This window comes from Pezoporus occidentalis, unplaced genomic scaffold (genome assembly GCF_034315485.1).
Source record: "Pezoporus occidentalis ecotype Australia unplaced genomic scaffold, CSIRO_AGI_Poc_V1 ctg68, whole genome shotgun sequence".
NCBI lineage: Eukaryota > Metazoa > Chordata > Aves > Psittaciformes > Psittacidae > Pezoporus > Pezoporus occidentalis.
The window spans coordinates 5,238,893-5,259,279 of NW_026916030.1; the positions used below are offsets into that span (position 1 = coordinate 5,238,893).

Consider the following 20,387-nt stretch of genomic DNA (forward strand, 5'->3'; position numbering starts at 1 on the left):
CTCCAAGGAGAGAAAATGGGGCAGGCAGAGATGGGGCAGGGAGCTGTGCATAGGGCAAACCCACCTTTCCCCATTGCAGGTACCCAAGGGACCCCAGACCAGCAGCAGAGGCTGTCCTGAGGGACGGGAAGCTCCTAGCCCCAAGGACACAGCCTTTATAGGGAATGTCTGCACACCTGTGAGCTCCAGTGATGGGGATGTGACCCTCACCTAGTACCTCACCCATCATTACACCTAATGGCCCTAACCTGGGGAGCTGTGGGCTCAGGTCTTTGGGGCCAGCACTGTAAAGGAGGACTGAGCAGCTGTTTGGGACCAGCCTCAATCTGCGCCATGTGCAGAGAGGCCACGTTCTGCTCATGCTGACCAAAGGATCTGACCATGGGGCAGGGTTGCACCTTCAGATGCTGGACATTGGCCATCCAGCATTGCCCCATACAGACAATCTGCCTTCTATGGTCCAAGGCCACACAGGGAGGTGTCTAAGACAGCAAGTCAGGGCACTCCTCCCGCATGCAGAAGGAAGCTGCTTTCTTCAGGGACAGCTGATATTTAGCCACAAAACACCTTTATTTAGGATAAAAAACCCCATAAATAATTAAGAGTACACAGAAACCAAGTGGGCTAAAAAAGAAAAAAGGCTATTTCAATTTAACAAGGTTAATGCCAGGGAGCCTGAGGTTGTCCCAGCCCAGGGAAACCCACCCTGCACCCTAAGGGGGACCCTCACCGGCCTCTGTCACCCACCTCATCCCCTATCCAAGGACTGATAATGGCCAAGGCCACTCAGGGCTGTGTTTGCTCTGAGCTGCAGGTTGCGACAAACCCCGATTGCAAGAGGCTGGTGGGGAACCTCGTCCCCCCCAGGGCCCTGCTGAGTCAGGGACCAGCCAAGGGTGAAGGCAACCGAGGGGTCTGGGGGGAGAGGAAAGGTGCAAGCTCAGCTCTCCCTGAGCCGCAGTGGCGAGGGACAGGAGGAGATAAGACCCCACATCCCCTCCTGTCCCTCGGCTGTGTCAGTAGGGGTAGGGCGAGACGGAGATGATGAGGATGAAGATGCTGGGCGCCCGCTGCCTGCCCGGGGCCAGCGCCTGCACCTTGAGGCGGTGGGTGCCGGGGTCCCGCAGCGGGCGCAGGGTGAAGATGATGCCGCGTCCGTGCTGGGTGCGGAGGGCGAAGGGGCTGCCCGGCTCCCGCTCCAGCAGCGTGAAGAGGGGATGGCGGGGAAGGGCAGAGGCCTGGGTGAGGTGCACCACGGCCCGGCCGGCAGCGATGCCGAGGGGCAGGGTGAGCAGCTCGTACCGCAGCGTGGGGGGACCAGCAGAGCCGCAGTCTGGGGTGCAGAGACCCACACACAGCCTGCACGAGAGTTGGGGGATGCAGAGGGGTGTCAGAGCTGGGACACTGGGGTCCATGGTGCCATGAGGAGGGTGGGATGGGCACCCACTGCCCCGCAGCATCACTCACCCAGGGCTGGAGCCTCTCCGGTACCCGGCTGGGCACGGCGCATCCTCACACTGGGCACCTCCACGGGTGTTGAAGCACATCTGGTCCGAGCCACACTGCACAGTGCCCTCTGCACACTCATCCACATCTGTAGGCAGAAGAGAGATAGACCTGAGGGTGACGGAGTGTCCCCAGCTCCCAACCCCTGCCTGGGCCCTCAGACACTGGGGCAGAGAGACCAAAGGAGGAAGAAGGAGAAAGAGTTGCAGCCCCAAAGGGGTGACACCCAGGGCACCATGGGGAGTGCATTCACACCCCAAGGGATACAGCATCCCCCAGAGCAGGGGCATCTCCCTGCACCCCCACACTGACCATGGCAGCTCTTCCCATTGGGCAGCAGCCGGTACCCGGGGGGGCAGACGCAGCGGTAGCTGCCCGGGGTGTTCCTGCAGTCGTGCTGGCACTGCCTCAGCATCTGGCACTCATCAAGGTCTGTGGGGTGAGAGGGGTGAAGGCAAGCTGGGAGGTGTCAGTCCCCTCTGGTGCCCACTGCCCTGCAGCATCCTGGCTCTCACCAACCATCCCCAGCACAGCCAAGCCCAGAGAGACCCCAACCCCATGGGCAGGGGCTCAAACAAATGGGAGACAGGGCAGCAACTGGCACAGGAGCTGCCTTTATGGCCTCCGAACTCCCTGCAAAGCCCTTCCCTGATGCACACTCACCAGTGCAGGTGCCATTCTTCCTGATGAAGCCCATGGGGCATGGAGGACCCCGGGCACCCAGCCCCACATCCTTTGCGACCCGGCGAAGGGCAAGCTGGGTGTATAAGGACCCTCCCCAGGGGCTGCTTGGCCCCAGCCTGCCCACAGGGGTGTCCCGGTGGGTGCTGTCCGTTGTGTCCCCTCCATCCACCTCGGCTGCCCCACATTCTCCATCCGGCAGCAGGGTCCTGCCGGAGGGACACAGGCACTCATAGGAGCCCCGCAGGTTGCGACACTCAAAGGCACACGGTGGAGGAAACTGCAGGCACTCGTTTATGTCTGGTGGAGGAAAGAGATGGGGAGTTGCAGCTGGATGGGGAAACTGAGGCTGGAGCAGGGCAGGAGAGCGACTGTGACCCTGTGCCCAGCTCGTACCCAGGCATGGCCAGCCAGTGCCCAGCGAGTGGTAGCCGGGAGGGCAGACGCAGCGGTAGGTCCCCGCAGTGTTCTGGCAGAGCTGGTTGTAGCGGCAGGCGTGGGACCCCACGGCACATTCATCGATATCTGGGCAGCAGAGACAAGGTTGGGGTGATGGGGAGGTAGCACCATGCAGCACCGTCCTCACACCCCCTTGGGAAGGGTCCGTACCAATGCAGTGCTGCTGCCCAGGGCCCAGGATGAATCCCACTGGGCACTGGTCTCCATCAGCTGCTGGGAATCAAGCGGAGGTGATGGGAAGGGGCAGGTCACTGCAGGGACGTGGCCTTTGCGCCCTCAGAGCCGCTCAGGGCTCACAAGGGATCCCGGTGTCTCCATCCCCATCCCTATGAATCCCCCCGTTACCAGCATCAAGCGAGGCACGGAGCTGGAAGCGGAGCTGCTCCGAGGCTGGGTCATAAGAGGTTTTGATGGCGCTGGCCCGGACATGCTGCACCTGGGGGGGCTGTGGGCCCAAGGGGGGGTCATATACGATGGTGTGGTTGCAGCGGGCACGGATGATGTGTCCATCCCGCAGGAATCTCTGCACTGAGCCCCCTGAGAGCCGCCCGGTGCCTGTCTGCACATAGTGCTCACTGAAGTCCTGGGGAGAGGCAGGGAGCGGGGTCAGGCCATGGACCCCCCCCCCAAGGCTCCCAGTATGGGAGGGGTTGCCCCACAGAGAGAATGGGCAGCACCGGCACCTGCAGCAGCACTGCGGCATCACCGATGCTCTCTGGCACGGAGCCGCTGATCACGGTGTCCAGCAGCAGAGCACCAGCAGCATCCGTGCCCCGGGAGAGGTGGGTGACCTGCAGGAGCTCTCCTGCCACAGTGGGGAACAGTGAGCAGCAGCACACAGCATCCCTAAACACAGCTCCATCTCCAATGGGAGCCTCAGCCCAGCGCGGAGATGAGTCCCAGGGATGCAGCATAGGGGAGATGGAGGCTCCAGAGCCCCCAGACTTTAGGGGCCTGGGGCCCCTAACACTGCTCACCTGTGCCAAACTGCAGCTGAGATTCCTGATGGAATGTGCCCCGGGTGAGCAGGAACCCATTCTGGGCCTCACGGCTGGTGTGCACCAAGGACCAGTAAATGGGGGCGATGACAGCGACCAGCACCCGCATCAGCGGCCCTGAAGATGGGGGAGAAAAGGGGTCACCCTCCTAACATGCACCCAGCCCTCCCCAACTACCCCAGGCTCCTCTCCCCTAGGGAACAGCACAGCTGTGGAGTGCTGCTTTGGGGCAGAAAAACATTAAAATGCATCTTTCCCTCCAAATTTACCCCTGACACAGGTCAAAGCCCTCCCTGGGGTGAGGGCAGGGCTGGTGACCTACCTGCAGCGGGTGGGATGCTGCCAATGCTGCTCCGGATGGCGGTGGTGCCGGACCGCGGGTCATCCAGCACGCTAGCATCAAGGGTGGTGACACCGAGCTCATGGGTGTTGATGGCCCCGGCCAGGCTGCCCCGCACCCGGCGCGGCTCCTCTGGGGTGGGAGGGACAGGGGTGGTGGTGTTGGGGCTGCTGTCCCTTGGGAAGTGGGCAATCTGCCCTCTCAATAGTTTGTGTGTGAAGAAAACCTTGTTTTCTGGAGGCGAAGGCTGCAAGCACGGCCCTCAAAGACCCCATAGGTCTGGGCAGCCACGCTGACAGGGGATGCTGCAAGTGTGGCTCCATATCTTGTACACACAGATGCCCACCAAAAACCCCCCAAATTCTGCTCTGTCTCAACCCCTGGTCCTGGCCACAGCCCTAAGCTTTTCTTTGCTTCTCCTCTGGCATATCCGGCATCAAATGCCAGCAGCCATGCAAGGAACATGCAGAGCATCCTCTGTGCTGCTGGCCAGCCTGGCCCTCCGAGGGGGAGAGGATGTGCCTGTACATTAAGCAGAGCCCCTGGGAAATGGGAATTTAATCACACGCAGGAAGGCTGAGGAGAGGCAAACAGGAACCTGGGCTAGCACACGGCAGCTGTAGGATAAGGATTTGCCTGGGCTCAGACCTTTAAGTGAGCAGCAGAAGAGAGGGCAAACCAGAGCATGGCAGGGGGGATTGGAACTGGATGATCTTAAGGTCCTTTCCAACCCTGACTATTCGATGATTCTGTGACTGAAGGGGTTTAGAGCAAGCAAGGAAAGACAATATCCCTCCAAACCACCCTGCAGGAGGTCTCACCCTGGGGTGTAACAGCACTAGGGGCAGCCCCAGCCCTGAGCCAGCAAGAAGCCCCCAGGCTTTAAGCAACATGATCGAGTGGAAGGTGTCCCTGCCCATGCAGCTGGATGAGCTTTAAGGGACCCTTCCAACCCAAACCGTTCCATGATTCTATGAAGCAGCAGAGGAGTGCACCCACCTTGCACAGCCAGGGAGGCATGGGCCACAGCAGCCCCCAGGGTGCTGCGAGCGAGGCAGGAGTACCTGCCCGCATCACGGCGGGCAGCAGCAGGCAGGAGCAGCGTGGCATTGGGCAGGATGCGGGCACGGGGACCCTCGGGCAATGGCTCCCCATCACGCTGCCACTCCACAGATGGGGTGGGCTCCCCAGACACGACACAGTGCAGCAGCACCCGCTGCCCGGCTCGCACCACCGCCACCCGCGGCATCACCACCACCACGGGGGCACCTGGGCAAGGAGAGCAGTGCAGCATCCCGGTGGTACTGTGGCCATTCCCCAAGGGCCCAAAGGGTGATCTGGGGGGGGGCTGAGGGGTGATGCGATGGGCAGTCCTTCAAAAAGTGGGTGCAGAGGGGGCAGCACTCACTCTGTAGGGCCAGGGTGACCACCTTTGCCGCTGTGCCTCCATCGTTCTCTGCCACACACCGGTAGTGACCCACGTCGGTGCTCTAACGGTACCAACAGCATCAATGCGGTGCTTGGCTTTGTCGTGGAAAGCACTGGCACCCCTTAAGCCCCACTCACCCTCACGGCACGGATGGCCAAGGAGCCGTTGTGCAGCAGACGCAGGCGCCCACCAGCCACCACCGGCACCCCGTCCTTGCTCCAGCGGACAAGGGGCAGGGGGTGGCCCCGGGCATTGCAATGGAGGAGGACATCATCCCCGGGATGCTCCACCTGGTAGGTGCTGGGGTCCCCCTGTATGATGGGTGCCTCTGGGAAAGGGAGAAGGATGGCAGAGGTAGGGGGCCAGCTGAGCACCCCGGGTTCCCTGCCAGCACCTACCTCTGATGGAGACAAAGGCTGTGGCCCTGATGGCACCGGCTTTGTTCTCTGCATGGCAGATGTAGGTCCCGCTGTCGGCACGTGTGGCTGCCTCCCGTCTCAGGGTGCTCCAGCCGCTCTGCCCCGACACTCCATCTGTGGGTGCAAAACACCCAAACAGCATGGTTGGGGACCAGCCATACAAACCCTACACAACCAGGCATGCCAGCACTCCACTAAGGGGAGCAAGGCCTGGGATGGCAGCAGGATCACATCCTCCCCCAGGCTCAGCATCCCCTGCCCGCTGCCTTCGCACCAGTGATGAGCTGCCCCTTGGACATCCAGGATACTCGGGGCTGGGGGCTGCCCGTGGCGGCACACACCAGCTCCAGCCGCTCGCCCCGGCTCAGGGTGACATCCTGGGGCAGGCGGGTGAAGGTGGGCAGGCTGTGGATGGAGAGGGAGAGCCGGCGAGCAGCACTCCCGGCCGAGTTCACCGCGGTGCAGGAGTAGCTCCCGGCATCCCCTTCCTGCATGGGGAAAGAGGGAGGATAAGGAGGGGCCCGCTTGAGTCTGGGGTCCAGCTGCAGCCCTGGCTCACTGGGCTGTGGCTCTGTGTACCCCAAAAGCCATAGGTCATCCACTTAGTGAATCCCACATCAGCAAGCCCACACTGCCCCAACCCAACAGCTCGTTGCAAAGGACCAAACAGGGTTTTCCCTCTGCCCAGTGTTTCTGAAAGCAGCCAGGGACACAGCACGATGCAGAGCAGCCCTTTCCTTTCAGCAGCAGCAGACACTTGTTTCTCAGCTCTCTGGCCTTACAGCTGGCTTGGCAGCAGGAAGGGATGGTCCTTACCTGGACATCCCGGAGCAGCAGGTCCCCAGAGGGCAGGACAGTGGCCTTCCCCCCACTGCCCCGCACTGGGGCTCCATCCCGGCTCCAGGACACTCGAGGCTCAGGAGTACCACGGGCAGTGCAGGGCAGCAGCACCTCCAGCCCTTCCAGCACAGCCAGCTCCACCGGGCCAGCAGCAATGACGGGGGGCACTGGATGGGGCAAGGACAGGGACTTGCTTGCACCTTGGCAGCCACATTTCACTGTGAGGTGCAGGGGAAGGAGCAGAGCAAGAGGGGAGGGCAAGCGATGGGGCTCTGGTTGCTGCCTTACCTTGCACAATCAGCCTGGTCCTCCCCGCAGCAGTGCCTGAGGGGTTGCGAGCCACACACAGGTAGGTGCCTGCATCCCTTGGGGAGGCTCGGAGGAGGTGGAGCTGCCCGTTGGGGAGCACCTTCAGCCCAGGCCCTGCGGGGAATGAAGGGCAGGATGTGCCATGCAGCCATGCCGGTGTGCGGATGGATGGCGTGCAGGGGCTGCTTCCCACCCTTCCTGGGGCTTCTCCAGCGAATGGCTCCAGCGACCACTGCACCCATCCTGGTCAGGAGCTGGGAGGACCATCCACAGTGTCACCCAGCACCCTGCTAGGACACCCACAACCCATGGCACCCAATCCCCCCCCTCCCCAGGCAAAGGCTGCAGGCAGCACGGGCTCTGCAGGCTCCCTCTCACCTCCGGCAATGCCAACACCATCCTTCTGCCAGGTGACCTCCGGCTGTGGGATGCCGGTCGCCTCGCAGGACAGCACCGTGCTGGTGTTGACCATCACCATCACCATGCCAGGCAGGGGCTTCAAGGCAGGGGGGTCTGCAAGCAGTAGGGCAGTGCTGCTCACCAGGGCTCCCCTCCAAGGTGTGCCAAGGAAGAGGGAGCGGGACCCCAGGCTCACGACACCCCCGGAGCTGGATGTACCGTGCACCATGAGCCGGAGATGCTTTCGGGCCGTGCCAGCAGCGCTCCGCGCAGTGCATGTGTAGTGACCAGCGTGTGTGGGCAGCGCCTGCCTGATCTCCAGGGCCCCTGGAAGGCAACAGAGGGAGGCAGCGGGCAGAAGGCAGAGAGGGACCCACTGCCCCGCTGGGGCTGCGCTGCCCCATGCCTGTACCTGTGGGCAGGATGCGGTACCCCGCTCCGTGGCTGCCCAGCCGAGCCCCCTCCTTGCTCCATGACACTGCAGGGGGGGGCACACCGGAGGTGTAGCAGGTAAGGACAGCAGGGGACAGCCGAGTGACAACCACATCCGTAAGGTCATTGGCAATGGTGGGAGGCACTGGGGAGGGGAGGCAAGAAGGTGAGCAGGGCTGCATGGCAGATGCTGAAGGGGATTCCATCCCCATGCACTTGAGCATAGACATTGACTGCTTTCCTTCTTGCCCAGGTCTAGAGAGGGGACCCAAGCCCACAGGAGATCTGTGTCACCTGGGAAAGCTGCTCCCAGCAAGACTCACAGCCCTAACAGCTCACTCACCATGGATGGACACACTGAAGGCCTTGCGTGCCTCTCCAGCAGCATTGGTAGCGATGCACTCGAACCACCCCTCATCCCGGGGACCAGGGCTGGTGATGAGTAGTGACCCAGATGACTGCAAGCTACATGGGCAGAGCATCGGGGTCAACCTCTGCCCCATGAGGAACAGGGAGAAGGGGAGAAAGGGTCCTATGGTGCGACCCTTTGGTGGGTGAAGTGGCCAGTGTTGTGGGTACCTGTAGGCGCCGGGCGGGAGGTGTGGGTTCAGGGGGTTACCATCCTTCTCCCATCTGATGTGAGGCTCAGGGGATCCCCAGGCATCACAGGCCAGTGTGGCCGGCTGCTGAGCCAGCAGGGTGAGGTTGGTGGGCCCGGGGGTGATGGCAGGAGGGACTGTGGAAGCACATGGTGATGATGAGCAGAGGACGGCAGCACATCATTGCACTGATGAGAGCTGCCCAGCAGCCATGGGTTGGACTGGGGTGAGCCCAGGAAGGGTCCATCTGGCTCATCCACTTACTCAGGATTTGGAGGTCCAGGCCTCGCCAGTCGGAGCCAGCGGGGCTGGATGCCATGCAGAGGTAATAGCCTGAATCCTGGACCTGAACGGGGTTGATCTGCAGGGAGCCTCCTGGCAGGAGCTGCAGCCTGGGGAAGGAGAGCAAAGCAGCCCCTTGAGGCTCTGTATGTCTGGGCTGCAACACATGGGGACAGGCATCCGGGAGGGTGACACGTAGCACATGTCCACTGAGCTCGTGTGGGGCCAGCTCTTCACAGGGGGGCAGTGCTGCAGGCACACCAAAACACCCACTGATGGGGAGGGTGGCACAGCCCAGAGCCAGCTCCTGGTGCCCGCAGAGCCCCGTACCTGCTGCTCCCGTGGAGGGGCAGGAGCCGTCCATCCCTCCGCCACGTCACTCGGGGCTCGGGCCACCCCTGCGCCCGGCACGGCAGCACGGCAGAGCCATTGAGCAGTGCTCTCACCTCCTCGGGACCCGGCTGGATCTCCGGGGCCACTGCGGCAAAGCCAGAGACAGGGCTCAGGGGATGGAGAACCTCAGCTCCAACCCCGCCTTCTCATTACCCCAAGCACGGGGCACCCCATAACACTGCACACCCCTAAGCTAATGGGGAGGGAGCATTCACCGCTACCAAAGCCCCGTGACAGGGTGGCACTCACCATGGACCTCCATGTGGACGTTCCGGCTGGTGCCCCGCAGTGCACTGGTGTCCCTGCAGCTGTATTCCCCACCATCCGCTGCCACCACAGCCTGGATCTGGAGGAAGCGTCCCTCGGCCAGGACCTGCCTGCGGGAATCCTCCTGACACCCCCCCCCAAAAACCTCCCATCAGCAGCTTCTCCCCAGTCACCACCACCATGGGCCTGAAGGGGCTGGTTAAGGTGCACCCCAGCCCCTGCACCAGCCCAGATCCCATAGCATCGCACACACCTGCAGCGGGGAGCCCTCCCGGTGCCACTCGATGTGGGGGGACGGCACAGCATCCTCTGGGCACTCCAGGATGAGCTGTCCCCCTGCCATAGCAGTGATGCTGGGGGTTCCTCCAATGCTCGCCATGCTGAGAGGTGCTGTGGGGCACGCACCAGGGGAGTCAGGGGTGGTGAATGGGTTGGGTACCCACATATTTGTCCCCATACATCATGCATAAGGCTCCCATTCTAGGGCTATGTTACCTTGGACGTTGATGTGGAAGCTCCTGCTGTCCTCCCCAGCAGGACTAGTAGCCAGGCAGGTGTACAAACCAGCATCAGCCACCTACACAGAGCCAGGAGAGAGAAACACTGGGGCACAAAAAGGAAGTGCAGGTGGGGAGAAGAAAGAGGAGCCTCTACCTTAGTGCTCTCGATGTGGAGGGAGCTCTCATTCCCCAACACAAGCCAGGGCCCTGCCAGTAGCCGTCCATCCTTCTCCCAGGTGACAGTGGGCATGGGGACCCCCATCACCACGCACGTCAGCTCTAGCGGGGTGCCCACAGTGATGGACATCTCGGTGGGCTGGGATGCAGCCTTGATGCGGGGTGGCTCTGCAAGGCACACAGTGAGATGGGTGCGCTCATCCCTTCCTTGCACCCAAAACACATCCTTGCTCCCACATCCCCGGCACGCACCCATCACCAGGAGGTGGAAGGCTTTGCTGGCCTCCCCCACCTCGTTTGCAGCCAGGCAGGAGTACACCCCAGCATCAGTCGGCCCCACAGCCCCCAGGCTCAGCCGCGGGCCGCTGGGCTCCCTGGTGCTCTGCCACTGCAGGGGCTCTCCATCCTTCAGCCAGGTCACTGCTGGTGTTGGGGACCCGGTGGCATCGCAGGTGAAGGTGACATCGGAGCCCTCGGCCACCATCTGTTCCTCACTGCTGTCCGGGCTGTCCAGGACGGGGGGCACTGGGGAGGGAGGAATTCCCTTTACAGGGGGGTTATGGGAGGAAAGGTGGGTGCCCAGGCACTGGGGATGTGCTTGGCAGGTCCCTGCTGTCCTGTGGGCACCCAGAGATGTCTCAGCATCCCCGCAGGGTGCTCTGGGACTGCTTTCAAGCCGGTCCTGCCTTGCTCCATCCTCTCCGAGCACACCCTGACTAAGGGATGGCTCAGGACCCCACTTGGAAATAGGACTGCAAAGCACAACAGCTGCTCTGACAGCAGAGTCAGTGCCTGGGCTCCCTCTGGTCTGCTCTCCCCGAATTCCTCATTTCCCATACCCCGTATCTGCAGGACGAAGCTGCGATCGGCCACCCCTGCCCGGCTGGAAGCAATGCAGGTGTAGAGCCCGGCGTCAGAGACCTGTGCCTTGGAGATCCTGTCCCATGGAATGGGAAACAGGGATGGGGTGGAGGCATCACCCCCAGGTCCCCCTCTGCCCACCAAAGCCTCCACTGAGGTGCAGCCACCTCAGGGTGCAGCCACAGGCACCCCCATCCATCAAACCTGGGTACCAGCCCCAAAGCCTGCATCCGAGCATCACTCCGGGGGTGGCTTCTTACCGGAGAACGTGCCCAGCGGAGAGCAGGGTGACACGGGGGGACAAGGGCAGGGGCAGCCCATCCTTCAGCCAGGTCACGTGCAGTGGAGGGGACCCCTGTGCCTGGCACTCCAGTGTCACCATTGCAGACAGGACACCCCGGACCACCTCTGAGTCATCGGCACCTCTCTGGATGGCAGGAGGGACTGGGCAGGGGGACAGAGGGGCTGATGTGGCTGTAAGGGGCTGATGGCCCTGGCACTGCCCATAGGTCCCGGCTCTGCTCACCCAGCACGCTCACTGTGTGCAGCTGTGTGTCTTCACCTGCGCTGTTTTGGGCCAGGCACGTGTATGCCCCCGAGTCGGCAGCTTGGAGACCCTCAAGGAGGAGAGAGCTGCCATCCGGGGACATCCTGCATGGGGAGGATGGAGCAGTGACCTCTGTGTCCATCCCTGATGTGCCCATGGGCGGAGATGCTGTGTGCTTGGTTCAAACCCAGGCTGCAGGGTTTGGGATGTGCTGCAAGGCCAGGGCAGTGGCTGGGACTCTGCCAGGATGCAGGGCCATGCAGGATACCGGGGCTTAACGCATGATGGTGTTCCTCAGCAATCACAGAGTGGTTTGGATAGGAAGGGAGCTTAAAGCTCATCCAGTTCCAACCCCTGCCATGGGCAGGGACCCCTTCCACTAGAGCAGCTTGCTCCAAGCCCCTGTGTCCAACCTGGCCTTGAACACTGCCAGGGATGGGGCAGCCACAGCTCATGTCCCAGCCCAAGCAGACGGAGGGGGAAGCAGCAGCAGAGCTCAGCCTGCCTCGCACTGCACACGGGGAAACTGAGGCACGGACGGTGCAGACTCACCGGGCGTGGGAAGGGGGCTGCAGCCCCAGGGGCTGCCCATCCTTCAGCCAGGAGATCCGGGGCGGGGGCTGCCCCTCTGCCTGGCACTCCAGCATCACCCCTCCGCCCTCCAGCACGCTGTGCTCACTGGGGACCCCCGCGCTGGTGATCCGGGGTGCCACTGCGCCGGGGAGAGAGGGGGGATGAGGATGGGGAGGAAGAGGAAGGGAATGAAGGCTCCCTCTGATGGAGGAGCCGCCGCAGGAAGCCCTACCTCGCACCAGCACCAGGAAGTCCTTGCGTGTCTCAGTGCCTGTGCCCTGCACCAGGCAAGTGTACCGGCCCTGGTGGAAGGGCTGGAGGGGGCTGAGCTGGAGCTGGCTCCCTCCGGACACCAGGCCCTGCTCCGGGCTGTTGTCTGCGAGGAGAGAGGGTGAATGAAGGTGGCTGCAGCAGCGATGCTCCACCAAGCCCTCTCCCAGGGATATTATCATGCTCCCCTCTTCCTACCCCCAGGACCCAGGTTTGGGGACATTGTTAAAGCAGAGGATGGGGTCTGCAGAGCACTGGGCATCACTAGAGCTTTGCAGGAGAAAAGGGCCACTGGTTCTGGGGCAAATCCCTGTCCAAGCAGATACCCCAAAAGCTGGTACCCATAGGGCCCACTCCCGCATCCCTCCATGACATCTTAAGCCCACATCCCATTGCTTTAAGCCTCAGGAACAAATCTGAGGCCTGCTAAAAACACATAGGGAAAATACCAGCTGCTTCATGCTCTATCCCCTCCCCTGTGAGGCCATATAGGTCTCTTGCAGCAGGATTAGGAACGAGGAAACTGAGGCAGGGTTGCTTCAGACAGGGTGGCAGCGAGGGTGGCGATGGCAACATGGCACAGGCTGTGCTGTGCACATACCCAGCTGGCTCCCATCCTTCAGCCAGGTGATGGCAGGGGCGGTCACACCGGTGACTTGGCAGGTCAGGACGAGGGGGGTCCCCATGTCAGCTTCGAGCATCTCCTGCTGCGGGTCCTGGATGTCAGGGGGCTCTGAGGAGGAGAAGGGATGTGTGGAAAGGAACGTGGTGTTCGCTGTCAGCTCCTCGGGAGGCAAAGCTCCCTCCGAAGGCCTCACCACCTACCGTGCACAGTGAGGATGAAGCGCTTCTCGTCCTGGCCAGCCACGTTCAGTGCCATACACGTGTATGTGCCCGAGCTGGAAGACTGCAGGCGAGAGAGCTGCAGCACCCGAGAGCCTGCAGGAAGCAGAGAGCAAGGAGCCAGGAGCAGGTCTGGACCACCCCAGAGGAAAGCAGGCAGCCAAGCTCTGTACGAGAGGTATCTGACCATCCAAACCCCTCTTTGAGGTGCACAGCAGCAAAGGGTGCTGAGCTCCTGAGAGCAGCAGTGAAGAGTCTGCAGGATGCAGCCCTTTGTGCTGTCCAGAGCAGCAGGTTGTTAGTGCATGGAACAGCTAAAACTGAGCTTGAGTCCCATGTGTGGCATACAGAAGGGCTGGTTAGGAGAGCTAGAGCCCACCACCAGGGGAGAGGCTCTCCTCCTGATGTACCTGGAGTGATGGTCACCTCCTCATCGAGCTGCAGGATGCGGCCATCCTTGTACCAGGCAATCTCTGCTGTGGGGTGGGACCGGACATCGCACACCAACGAGATGCTGCCATTGATGACACCGTGGATGCTTTCGGGGTTTGTGCCCGCAATCCAGGGAGCTTCTGCTCCGGAACACCCCAAAAGACAGAGCCAAAGGGGAACCATCACCACAGAGGCTGAGTTCTCCACAGGAGGAAATGCACACTGAGCATCTTGTGCTGGCACCTCAACCTCCTGGCACAGGGAAAGCGTGAAAGCACAAGGAAACAGAGGCAGCCATTCGGTTCGGGAGCCACCGCTGGCAAAGGAGGAAGAGGAGGAGGAGGGTGGTAAATGAGCAACCCAGGGAAGGGTTGCTGGCAATACCTTACCCTGCACAGTGAGGGCAAAGTGCTTCTCAGCTGACCCGGCCGGGTTCTCGGCCACGCACGTGTAGCTGCCCATGTCACCCACCTCCACTGCAGCCACCTGAAAAGGGGGAGCAGAGCTCTGCTGAGGGCTGCCCTGACCCATGGAGCTGCTGGGGCTCCCTTAGGGACCTCGGCACATGGCAAGACCAAAGGGAGGGAAGAGCATCTCATCCCCTCCATCTGATCTCTATTGTGCTCCCCCCCAGCACAGCCCCCCTGCCGAGGGGGACACGGACCTGCAGTACTGTGCCGCCCTCCAGGAGCTGATGCCGTGGGCCAGCCACAACGGGGACATCATTCCAGAGCCAGGACACCGCAGGCACCGGGTGCCCAGTGGCCTCGCACTGGAAGCGGACGGTGCCGTTGATGGTGGCTGTCACCTCCTCAGCCAGGTCCCCCGTGGCACCGTGGATGGCCGGGGCGGCTGGAAGCAGGCGGTTATGGGGCTGCCGGGTGCCTCCATCCTCTCCCTGCCCCAGCCCTGTACTCACTCAGCACCTCCAGCTCATAGTGCAGGCGGCCCCGTCCCGCTGCACTGGCTGCCTCGCACGTGTACCTGCCCGCATCCTCTTCCCTCACTGCCAGCAGCTCCAGCGCCCGGCCCCCTGTGGCAAAGAGCAGCGGTCAGAGGGTCCCTTCCGCACCCCTGCATGTCCCACAGGCAGGATCCAACCTCCTCCATGCTATGGATGCTCTCAACCCACAGAGCTTCTGCAGGAGCCCCCTCCAAACCCCACAGTGGGGGTCCATGCCTATTACCTAACAGCATCCGCACGCCCGGGCCAGGGGAGAGGGGCTCCCCGTCCTTGTACCAGGTGAGCTGGGGAGGTGGAATGGCGTTGGTGTCGCAGTACAGGGCGGTGGGCTGGTTGAGGACAGCTTGCCGGTGCTCCGTCACCTCCCCATCCTGGTCTTCCTCCCTGTAGAAGGCCTCAAGGGCTTCACTGGAGCTTGTCTGCTGCTGGAAGAGGGGTGGCACTGCGGGGACAGGCTGTGGTCAGCTGTGGGGAACGGGGACTCACACCTCCACTTGCAACCAGAGCATCTGCCCAGGCCTGACCGGGGCCAAGGAGATGCTGGTTTTCCTGCAGGTACAAGTTCCCTTCCTGCACACCCTGCTCTGCTCCCACAGGGACCCCACCAAGGCCGCCTCCTCTTGCTGAGACACCCATTGCTATGGGCACTGGCCCACCTTGGACATGCACGATGAAGTCCCTGTCGTCTTCACCCACAGCATTGGTGGCCACGCAGCTGTAATGCCCCGAATCTGAGACACTGGCTGGCTTGATCTGAAGGACCTGCCCCTCGCTGAGGATCTGGAGGTGACCATCACTTTCCAGGAGCTGCACGGGGACACCAGCCCCAAGGCACAGAAGAAACGATGGTAGGAGGAGATTACACAGCCAGGAATGGGACAGATCCCAGCCAGCAGCTCCTTTTAGGAGTCACAGTCAGGGCCTCACCTGCTTGTCCTTGTACCAGCGGATGGTGGGCTCGGGCACAGCCCAGGTCTCGCACTCCAGCATCACTGTGCTGTTGACCCGGGCTTTCACCTCCTTCACAGCATATTCCCCTGAAGGCTCGTCTCTGGCAATCCAGGGAGGAACTAGTGTGGAGAGATGGCACAGATGAGAGAAGAGCTCTCATTGCCCTTGCTTTGCCCTAGTCAATGACAGGCAGCACCTCAGGGTGCTGATGGACTCCACAAGCGGTGTCCTTTGGGGGTGTGTTGGGACCAGTACTGTTTTGTGCCCCATCAGTGGCATAGTGGGAGCAAGTGCACCCTGTCCTGTGAAGACAGGCTGAGAGAGTTGGGGTTGGTCAGCCTCGAGAAGAAAAGGCTCCAAGGAGATCTTATAGCACTTTCCAGTGCCTAAAGGGGCCAACCAGAAAGCTGGAGAGGGGCCTTTGACAAGGGTCTGTAGGGACAGGACAAGGGGGAATGGCTTTAACCTGACAGGGGAGACCAGATGCTTTTTTTGGGTGGCAACACCAGCTACACAAGGTGCAGCTCCCCGGGATGAAGGCATGGGAAGGGAAGGAAGGAGCACTGCCTTGGTTACAGTGGTGGGATCGCTGCAGGAATTAAGAAGGACATGGAAAGCTCCCGCACCCAGGACCTTCACAGAGTAGCTCTTCATGGCCTCCCCAGCTCCATTGGCCACAATGCAGCTGTATGTGCCTGCATCCTCTTCCTGTGCATTCAGGATCTGTAGCCCGTGGCCACCTGGGCAAAGGGGATCTCCTGAGAGGGTCTCTACTCATAGCCTCAGCTGTCTGCCCCCAAGCAGCACGGAGGGCATCCTAAGGGACCTGCTGACCACCCGCAAGCCTGACCCAAGGGGGTTTAATGCTCTTCTGCAGCCCAGTTTCCAGGTTTGTGGAAATCAGTGCTATCCCACTGATGCTGCTGAGGATGCTCTATCCATTATCCGATGATGCAGCACATGGAAAAGCAGCATCCACCTGATGGGTCCTGCAGGATGGTGACCTCACCATCCCATTGCCCTGGTCCGCAGCCAGACCAACAAAAGGCCCCGCTCCCAATCCCACAGGCATGCAGCAAGGGGGCACTGTGGTCATGCAGGCAGTGAATGCCAGCACAGTACCAGGGAGCAGGAGGACGTTTCTAGATGCTTTGAGGGGAACCTCATCCTTTAGCCAGGTGATATTGGGAGATGGGTATTCCAGAGCCTCGCAGACCAGGGAGATGGGGTTGTTGATGATCACTGTGACTTCTTCTGCAGCAGCACCACTGTGGGCATCTCCAGCAAAGGTAGGACTGGCTGCAGAGACATGTTTGTGTAGCTGATCAGCTTTAGCACCCACTTAGGCTTCCCAGTGCTTCACCTCCCAGCCAGAGAGCATGATCCAAGATCTGGGAGTTGGACTTGACCACACAGCATGTACAACACAAGTCCAGCTTCAGACTCTGCCCCGAACTGCTGCCCTCCAAAAGCAGAAGGTATATACCCCTTTCCCATAAGCCAACATCAGAAACGGATCCTGCACTACATGGACCCTCCAAGAGGTCTCACAAGTGCTTTGGGTCAGGTCCAGGACCTTATAACATCCCATACCAAGGGATCCTCATCCCCTACCTGGGGTAGGCAATGAAAAAGCCCTCTAAATCCATGTCCCCTGCTCACACCTGAGACTCTGTCTCCATCCAAAGGCATCTCATACCCAAAACATCCAGCAGGTAGTGCTTGGTTTGATTTGCCACAGAGCAGGAGTAGCGGCCAGCATCAGACAGGGAGGCTCGGGGGATGTGGAGCATGGAGCCATCAGGAGATATGGAGAAGGTGTCCCCACGGGGCAGAGGGTGGCCGTCTTTCAGCCAGGTGATCTGGGGCTGGGGGCTGCCTGTGTGGGATGGAAAGCAGGTTTTAGCCTTCAACAGTGAAGTTTTTCCATGTGTGAGCACAGCCTGACCGGGGTCACTGCGCCGGAGCTTTTCTGGGAAGCTGGAACATCAGCCCAAATCCAAGATTGTCATGATCTGGATCAGGATTTTACAGGCTGCTGGATGCGCCAGCAAGAAGAAAGAGAACTGTCCTGAGTAGGAGGTGATTGATTATCCCCACCACTAAAGGAGAAACCAGATTAGAGGAATTTCAGCTCCATTTGGGAGCGATCGGAGCTTATGTCGTGGACCAAGTTCCCCACGTGGGCTCCCCCTCCCCAGCACTTCCCAACTGCAAAGCCAGGAACCATCCCAAAAAACCTCTTCAACTGCTCTCATGTCATCGGCTGGAGCCATCCCTTTGCTCTGCACCCCAAAGGGGGGCCCAGGTCAGCTCCCACCTCCTTGTGCCACCCCGCGTGATGCTCACCCGCAGGCAGGCAGGACCAGGTGACGGGGTGACCCTCGGGCACTTTGGTGATCTCTTCTTCACCCATGTTCTCAATGTGGGGAGGAGCTGGGAACACAAGGCACCAGGGACCTCAGCAGCTGGACAGCCTCACCGAGCCTCTGAGCTCACATGCTAAGGCACAAAGGAGTCCAGCACTGCAGCCCCCGCCATGCCCAGTCTTAACTTGTGCCTCTTCCTGCAAGGATGAAACTGAAATCCTTGAAGCCCTCTCCTTACCTAGGACCTCCACGTAGAAATGCCTCCTGGCCTCCCCAGCTACGTTGCTGGCCAGGCAGGAATAGCGGCCACCATCCTGCACTCGGGCATGGGTGAGCCTCAGCAGCCAGCCCCCTGGAAGCAAGGAGCAGAGAGGTCTCATGGCCCCAAATCCAGGCACCAGCACATCCCACATTTAAACCCATCAGCATCAGGGCAAGACGTGTTCCTGAAGCACTCGTCTCTTACAGCATCCGTGCCTCATCCCTGACCTGAAAGCACGCGTGTGTGCTCGCTGGGGGTGATGGGAGACCCATCCCTGGACCAGGTGACTGTGGGCAAGGGAACGCCGGTGGCCTCGCAGGTCAGTGTCAGGGATCCTTGCAGAGAGACACTGATATTGGTTGTCGGTCCTTGAATGAACTCAGGAGGAACTGGGGATGCAGAAAACAATGGGCATCCATTTGCAAAGCAGCCGAGACAGCAAAGGAGCAAGTCACATGGGGAAAACTGGGTAAATCCAGCTTGTTCCCACCCTCCTGCTTTGTAGACGTTGAGGACACAAGCCCAGAAGGACCATCAGCATCATCTGAAGTTGTCAGCTTTGAAGATGTCATGGCACAGGTGACCCACAGCAAGTATGTGCCACTTACCTGCTCTCCAAGGCCATGCTTACAGGTGTGCCACAGAGCTGGCCACAGGCTCTGAGCCACCTCAGCCCTTTCTCAGCTCGAGTGCTTGGTGCCTTCACCCCTGAGTTTTCGCCAAGGCCTTAGGAAGTAGATGACTTTATAAAGTGTGCCATGGTCTGCTGTGATGGCCCTGGAAAGAAACTCCTGCCTGATGGAGCCAGTCCTACGGCTACTCCTACAGCATACCCCTTCTGACCTCCTATGTGTTGGATTGTCCAAGATCTCCTCCACATCAGGTTACATCAAACACATGGTGGGGCACGGCCACCCTCCTGAGCCTGCCTGCATCCCTACCCCACAACCACCAGCCCCATCCCACGCCCTTACCATGCACTGCAACATCAAACTCCCTCTGCTCCTGCCCCACTGTGTTTGCCACCAGGCAAGCGTAGCGTCCCGCGTGGGCCACCTCTGCCTTGCGGATGCGCAGCCGCTTCCCTTGCTCCGTAAGCAGGAGCCCGTCCCCTCCGGCCACGGGCTGCCCGTCCTTCACCCACGTCACTGTGGGTGTCGGTGTCCCCATGGCCTCGCACTCCAGAACCACCTCGCCAGCCTTGATGACAGAAACCTTCCTCAGGGCTTTGCTGCTGCCCAGGATCCTCGGCAGCGCTGCGGGCAAAGGGACACACGGTGGAGGTGATGCTGTAGCTACTCCCTTATGTGCAAGGGGATATACAAACAGCATCTCCCTGGATGGTGGCAGCAAGAGGACAAAGCAGGTATAACCAACTGCAACCAGCTTGGAGCCAAGAGGAACACTGTGGGGGCAAAGCTAGCCCAGCTAGCAGCGTCCTTTCCAAAGCACCTAAGGCAGCAGGCAATGGCTGTGAGCTTTTGGATCCATCTGGACCTTGCACTGAGGTGGTTCATGTCACCTTCAGCCACCTCTACAGGTTTTCTGTGTCTCTGGCTCACCGTGCACCTCCAGGTGATGCTCCCTGCTGCTGCTGCCGGCAGCATTGCTGCACTCGCAGGTGTACGTCCCCTTGTCCTCCAGCAGCACCTTCTCCATGTACACCACGCTCCCTCCTGCGCCCACCAGCTTCAGGCTCCCGGGATGGGTGGAGAGGGGCTCACCTACCCAGGGAAGAGACAGCAACCTCCTCTCAGGTTCCCAGCAGGAGCAGTTCCCACCTGGATACTGCTGAACACAAAGCACTCCTTGCTCCAAGGAGACCAGCATCCCTCTGGTGAGTCAACAAGTGCGCAGGGATGAGGCTGAGGAGCTGGACCCTACCGTCCTTCCACCAGCTCAGGGTGGGGAAGGGGATCCCATGGCACTCGCAGGCCAGCCTGACGGGCTGTCCCTCCAGCACGGACACGGTGGTGGGCTCCAGTAAGGAGAAGGATGGGGGCACTGCAGGGGAAGAGAGGAGAGGAGCAGTTCGCTGACAGCACCAGACGAGCCCTGACCACTGCAGCTTGGCTGGGCTATGCATAAAGAACCAGCAAGACTCCCCTGCACTTGGTTCCATGTGGAAGCAATAACCTTGACTCTGCAGCTGTTAAGCAAGTGATGCTTTCAACTGCACGTGGCCTACAGCAGAGGACAACCGAGCATCCCATGCCAGCCACCCTGGTTGGCCAGACGCAGCCTTATTAGGTAGCACTGCTTGCTGGGAAGGTTACCTAACTCTT

The 20,387-nt window shown here is 60.9% G+C and overlaps 1 protein-coding gene across 1 annotated transcript in view; it reads right to left on the reverse strand.

The window, feature by feature from the left end:
* Positions 1 to 543: 543 nt before the first annotated feature.
* HMCN2 (hemicentin 2) overlaps positions 544 to 20,387 on the reverse strand; it is a 34,878-nt gene continuing 15,034 nt past the window's right edge. The window contains exons 32-83 of the mRNA XM_062640990.1: positions 19,987 to 20,106; positions 19,665 to 19,826; positions 19,077 to 19,358; positions 18,330 to 18,491; positions 18,079 to 18,192; positions 17,821 to 17,907; positions 17,171 to 17,350; positions 16,594 to 16,770; positions 16,098 to 16,211; positions 15,448 to 15,590; positions 15,177 to 15,327; positions 14,744 to 14,962; positions 14,476 to 14,589; positions 14,221 to 14,408; positions 13,946 to 14,042; positions 13,535 to 13,696; positions 13,107 to 13,220; positions 12,883 to 13,014; positions 12,244 to 12,387; positions 11,991 to 12,150; positions 11,418 to 11,542; positions 11,152 to 11,335; positions 10,870 to 10,967; positions 10,283 to 10,555; positions 10,008 to 10,198; positions 9,849 to 9,930; positions 9,607 to 9,743; positions 9,336 to 9,477; positions 9,024 to 9,171; positions 8,676 to 8,803; positions 8,392 to 8,548; positions 8,156 to 8,277; positions 7,793 to 7,957; positions 7,600 to 7,707; positions 7,360 to 7,494; positions 6,961 to 7,095; positions 6,649 to 6,839; positions 6,107 to 6,320; positions 5,812 to 5,946; positions 5,551 to 5,741; positions 5,393 to 5,474; positions 4,984 to 5,253; positions 3,967 to 4,116; positions 3,624 to 3,761; positions 3,330 to 3,451; positions 2,992 to 3,229; positions 2,797 to 2,859; positions 2,584 to 2,712; positions 2,170 to 2,487; positions 1,819 to 1,938; positions 1,468 to 1,594; positions 544 to 1,359 (exon numbers count right to left, since the gene is read on the reverse strand). Of these exons, the coding sequence (XP_062496974.1) occupies positions 1,017 to 1,359; positions 1,468 to 1,594; positions 1,819 to 1,938; positions 2,170 to 2,487; positions 2,584 to 2,712; positions 2,797 to 2,859; positions 2,992 to 3,229; positions 3,330 to 3,451; positions 3,624 to 3,761; positions 3,967 to 4,116; positions 4,984 to 5,253; positions 5,393 to 5,474; positions 5,551 to 5,741; positions 5,812 to 5,946; positions 6,107 to 6,320; positions 6,649 to 6,839; positions 6,961 to 7,095; positions 7,360 to 7,494; positions 7,600 to 7,707; positions 7,793 to 7,957; positions 8,156 to 8,277; positions 8,392 to 8,548; positions 8,676 to 8,803; positions 9,024 to 9,171; positions 9,336 to 9,477; positions 9,607 to 9,743; positions 9,849 to 9,930; positions 10,008 to 10,198; positions 10,283 to 10,555; positions 10,870 to 10,967; positions 11,152 to 11,335; positions 11,418 to 11,542; positions 11,991 to 12,150; positions 12,244 to 12,387; positions 12,883 to 13,014; positions 13,107 to 13,220; positions 13,535 to 13,696; positions 13,946 to 14,042; positions 14,221 to 14,408; positions 14,476 to 14,589; positions 14,744 to 14,962; positions 15,177 to 15,327; positions 15,448 to 15,590; positions 16,098 to 16,211; positions 16,594 to 16,770; positions 17,171 to 17,350; positions 17,821 to 17,907; positions 18,079 to 18,192; positions 18,330 to 18,491; positions 19,077 to 19,358; positions 19,665 to 19,826; positions 19,987 to 20,106 (8,183 nt within the window). The 3' untranslated portion in view covers positions 544 to 1,016. The remainder of the gene's footprint in view (positions 1,360 to 1,467; positions 1,595 to 1,818; positions 1,939 to 2,169; positions 2,488 to 2,583; positions 2,713 to 2,796; positions 2,860 to 2,991; positions 3,230 to 3,329; positions 3,452 to 3,623; positions 3,762 to 3,966; positions 4,117 to 4,983; positions 5,254 to 5,392; positions 5,475 to 5,550; positions 5,742 to 5,811; positions 5,947 to 6,106; positions 6,321 to 6,648; positions 6,840 to 6,960; positions 7,096 to 7,359; positions 7,495 to 7,599; positions 7,708 to 7,792; positions 7,958 to 8,155; positions 8,278 to 8,391; positions 8,549 to 8,675; positions 8,804 to 9,023; positions 9,172 to 9,335; positions 9,478 to 9,606; positions 9,744 to 9,848; positions 9,931 to 10,007; positions 10,199 to 10,282; positions 10,556 to 10,869; positions 10,968 to 11,151; positions 11,336 to 11,417; positions 11,543 to 11,990; positions 12,151 to 12,243; positions 12,388 to 12,882; positions 13,015 to 13,106; positions 13,221 to 13,534; positions 13,697 to 13,945; positions 14,043 to 14,220; positions 14,409 to 14,475; positions 14,590 to 14,743; positions 14,963 to 15,176; positions 15,328 to 15,447; positions 15,591 to 16,097; positions 16,212 to 16,593; positions 16,771 to 17,170; positions 17,351 to 17,820; positions 17,908 to 18,078; positions 18,193 to 18,329; positions 18,492 to 19,076; positions 19,359 to 19,664; positions 19,827 to 19,986; positions 20,107 to 20,387) is intronic.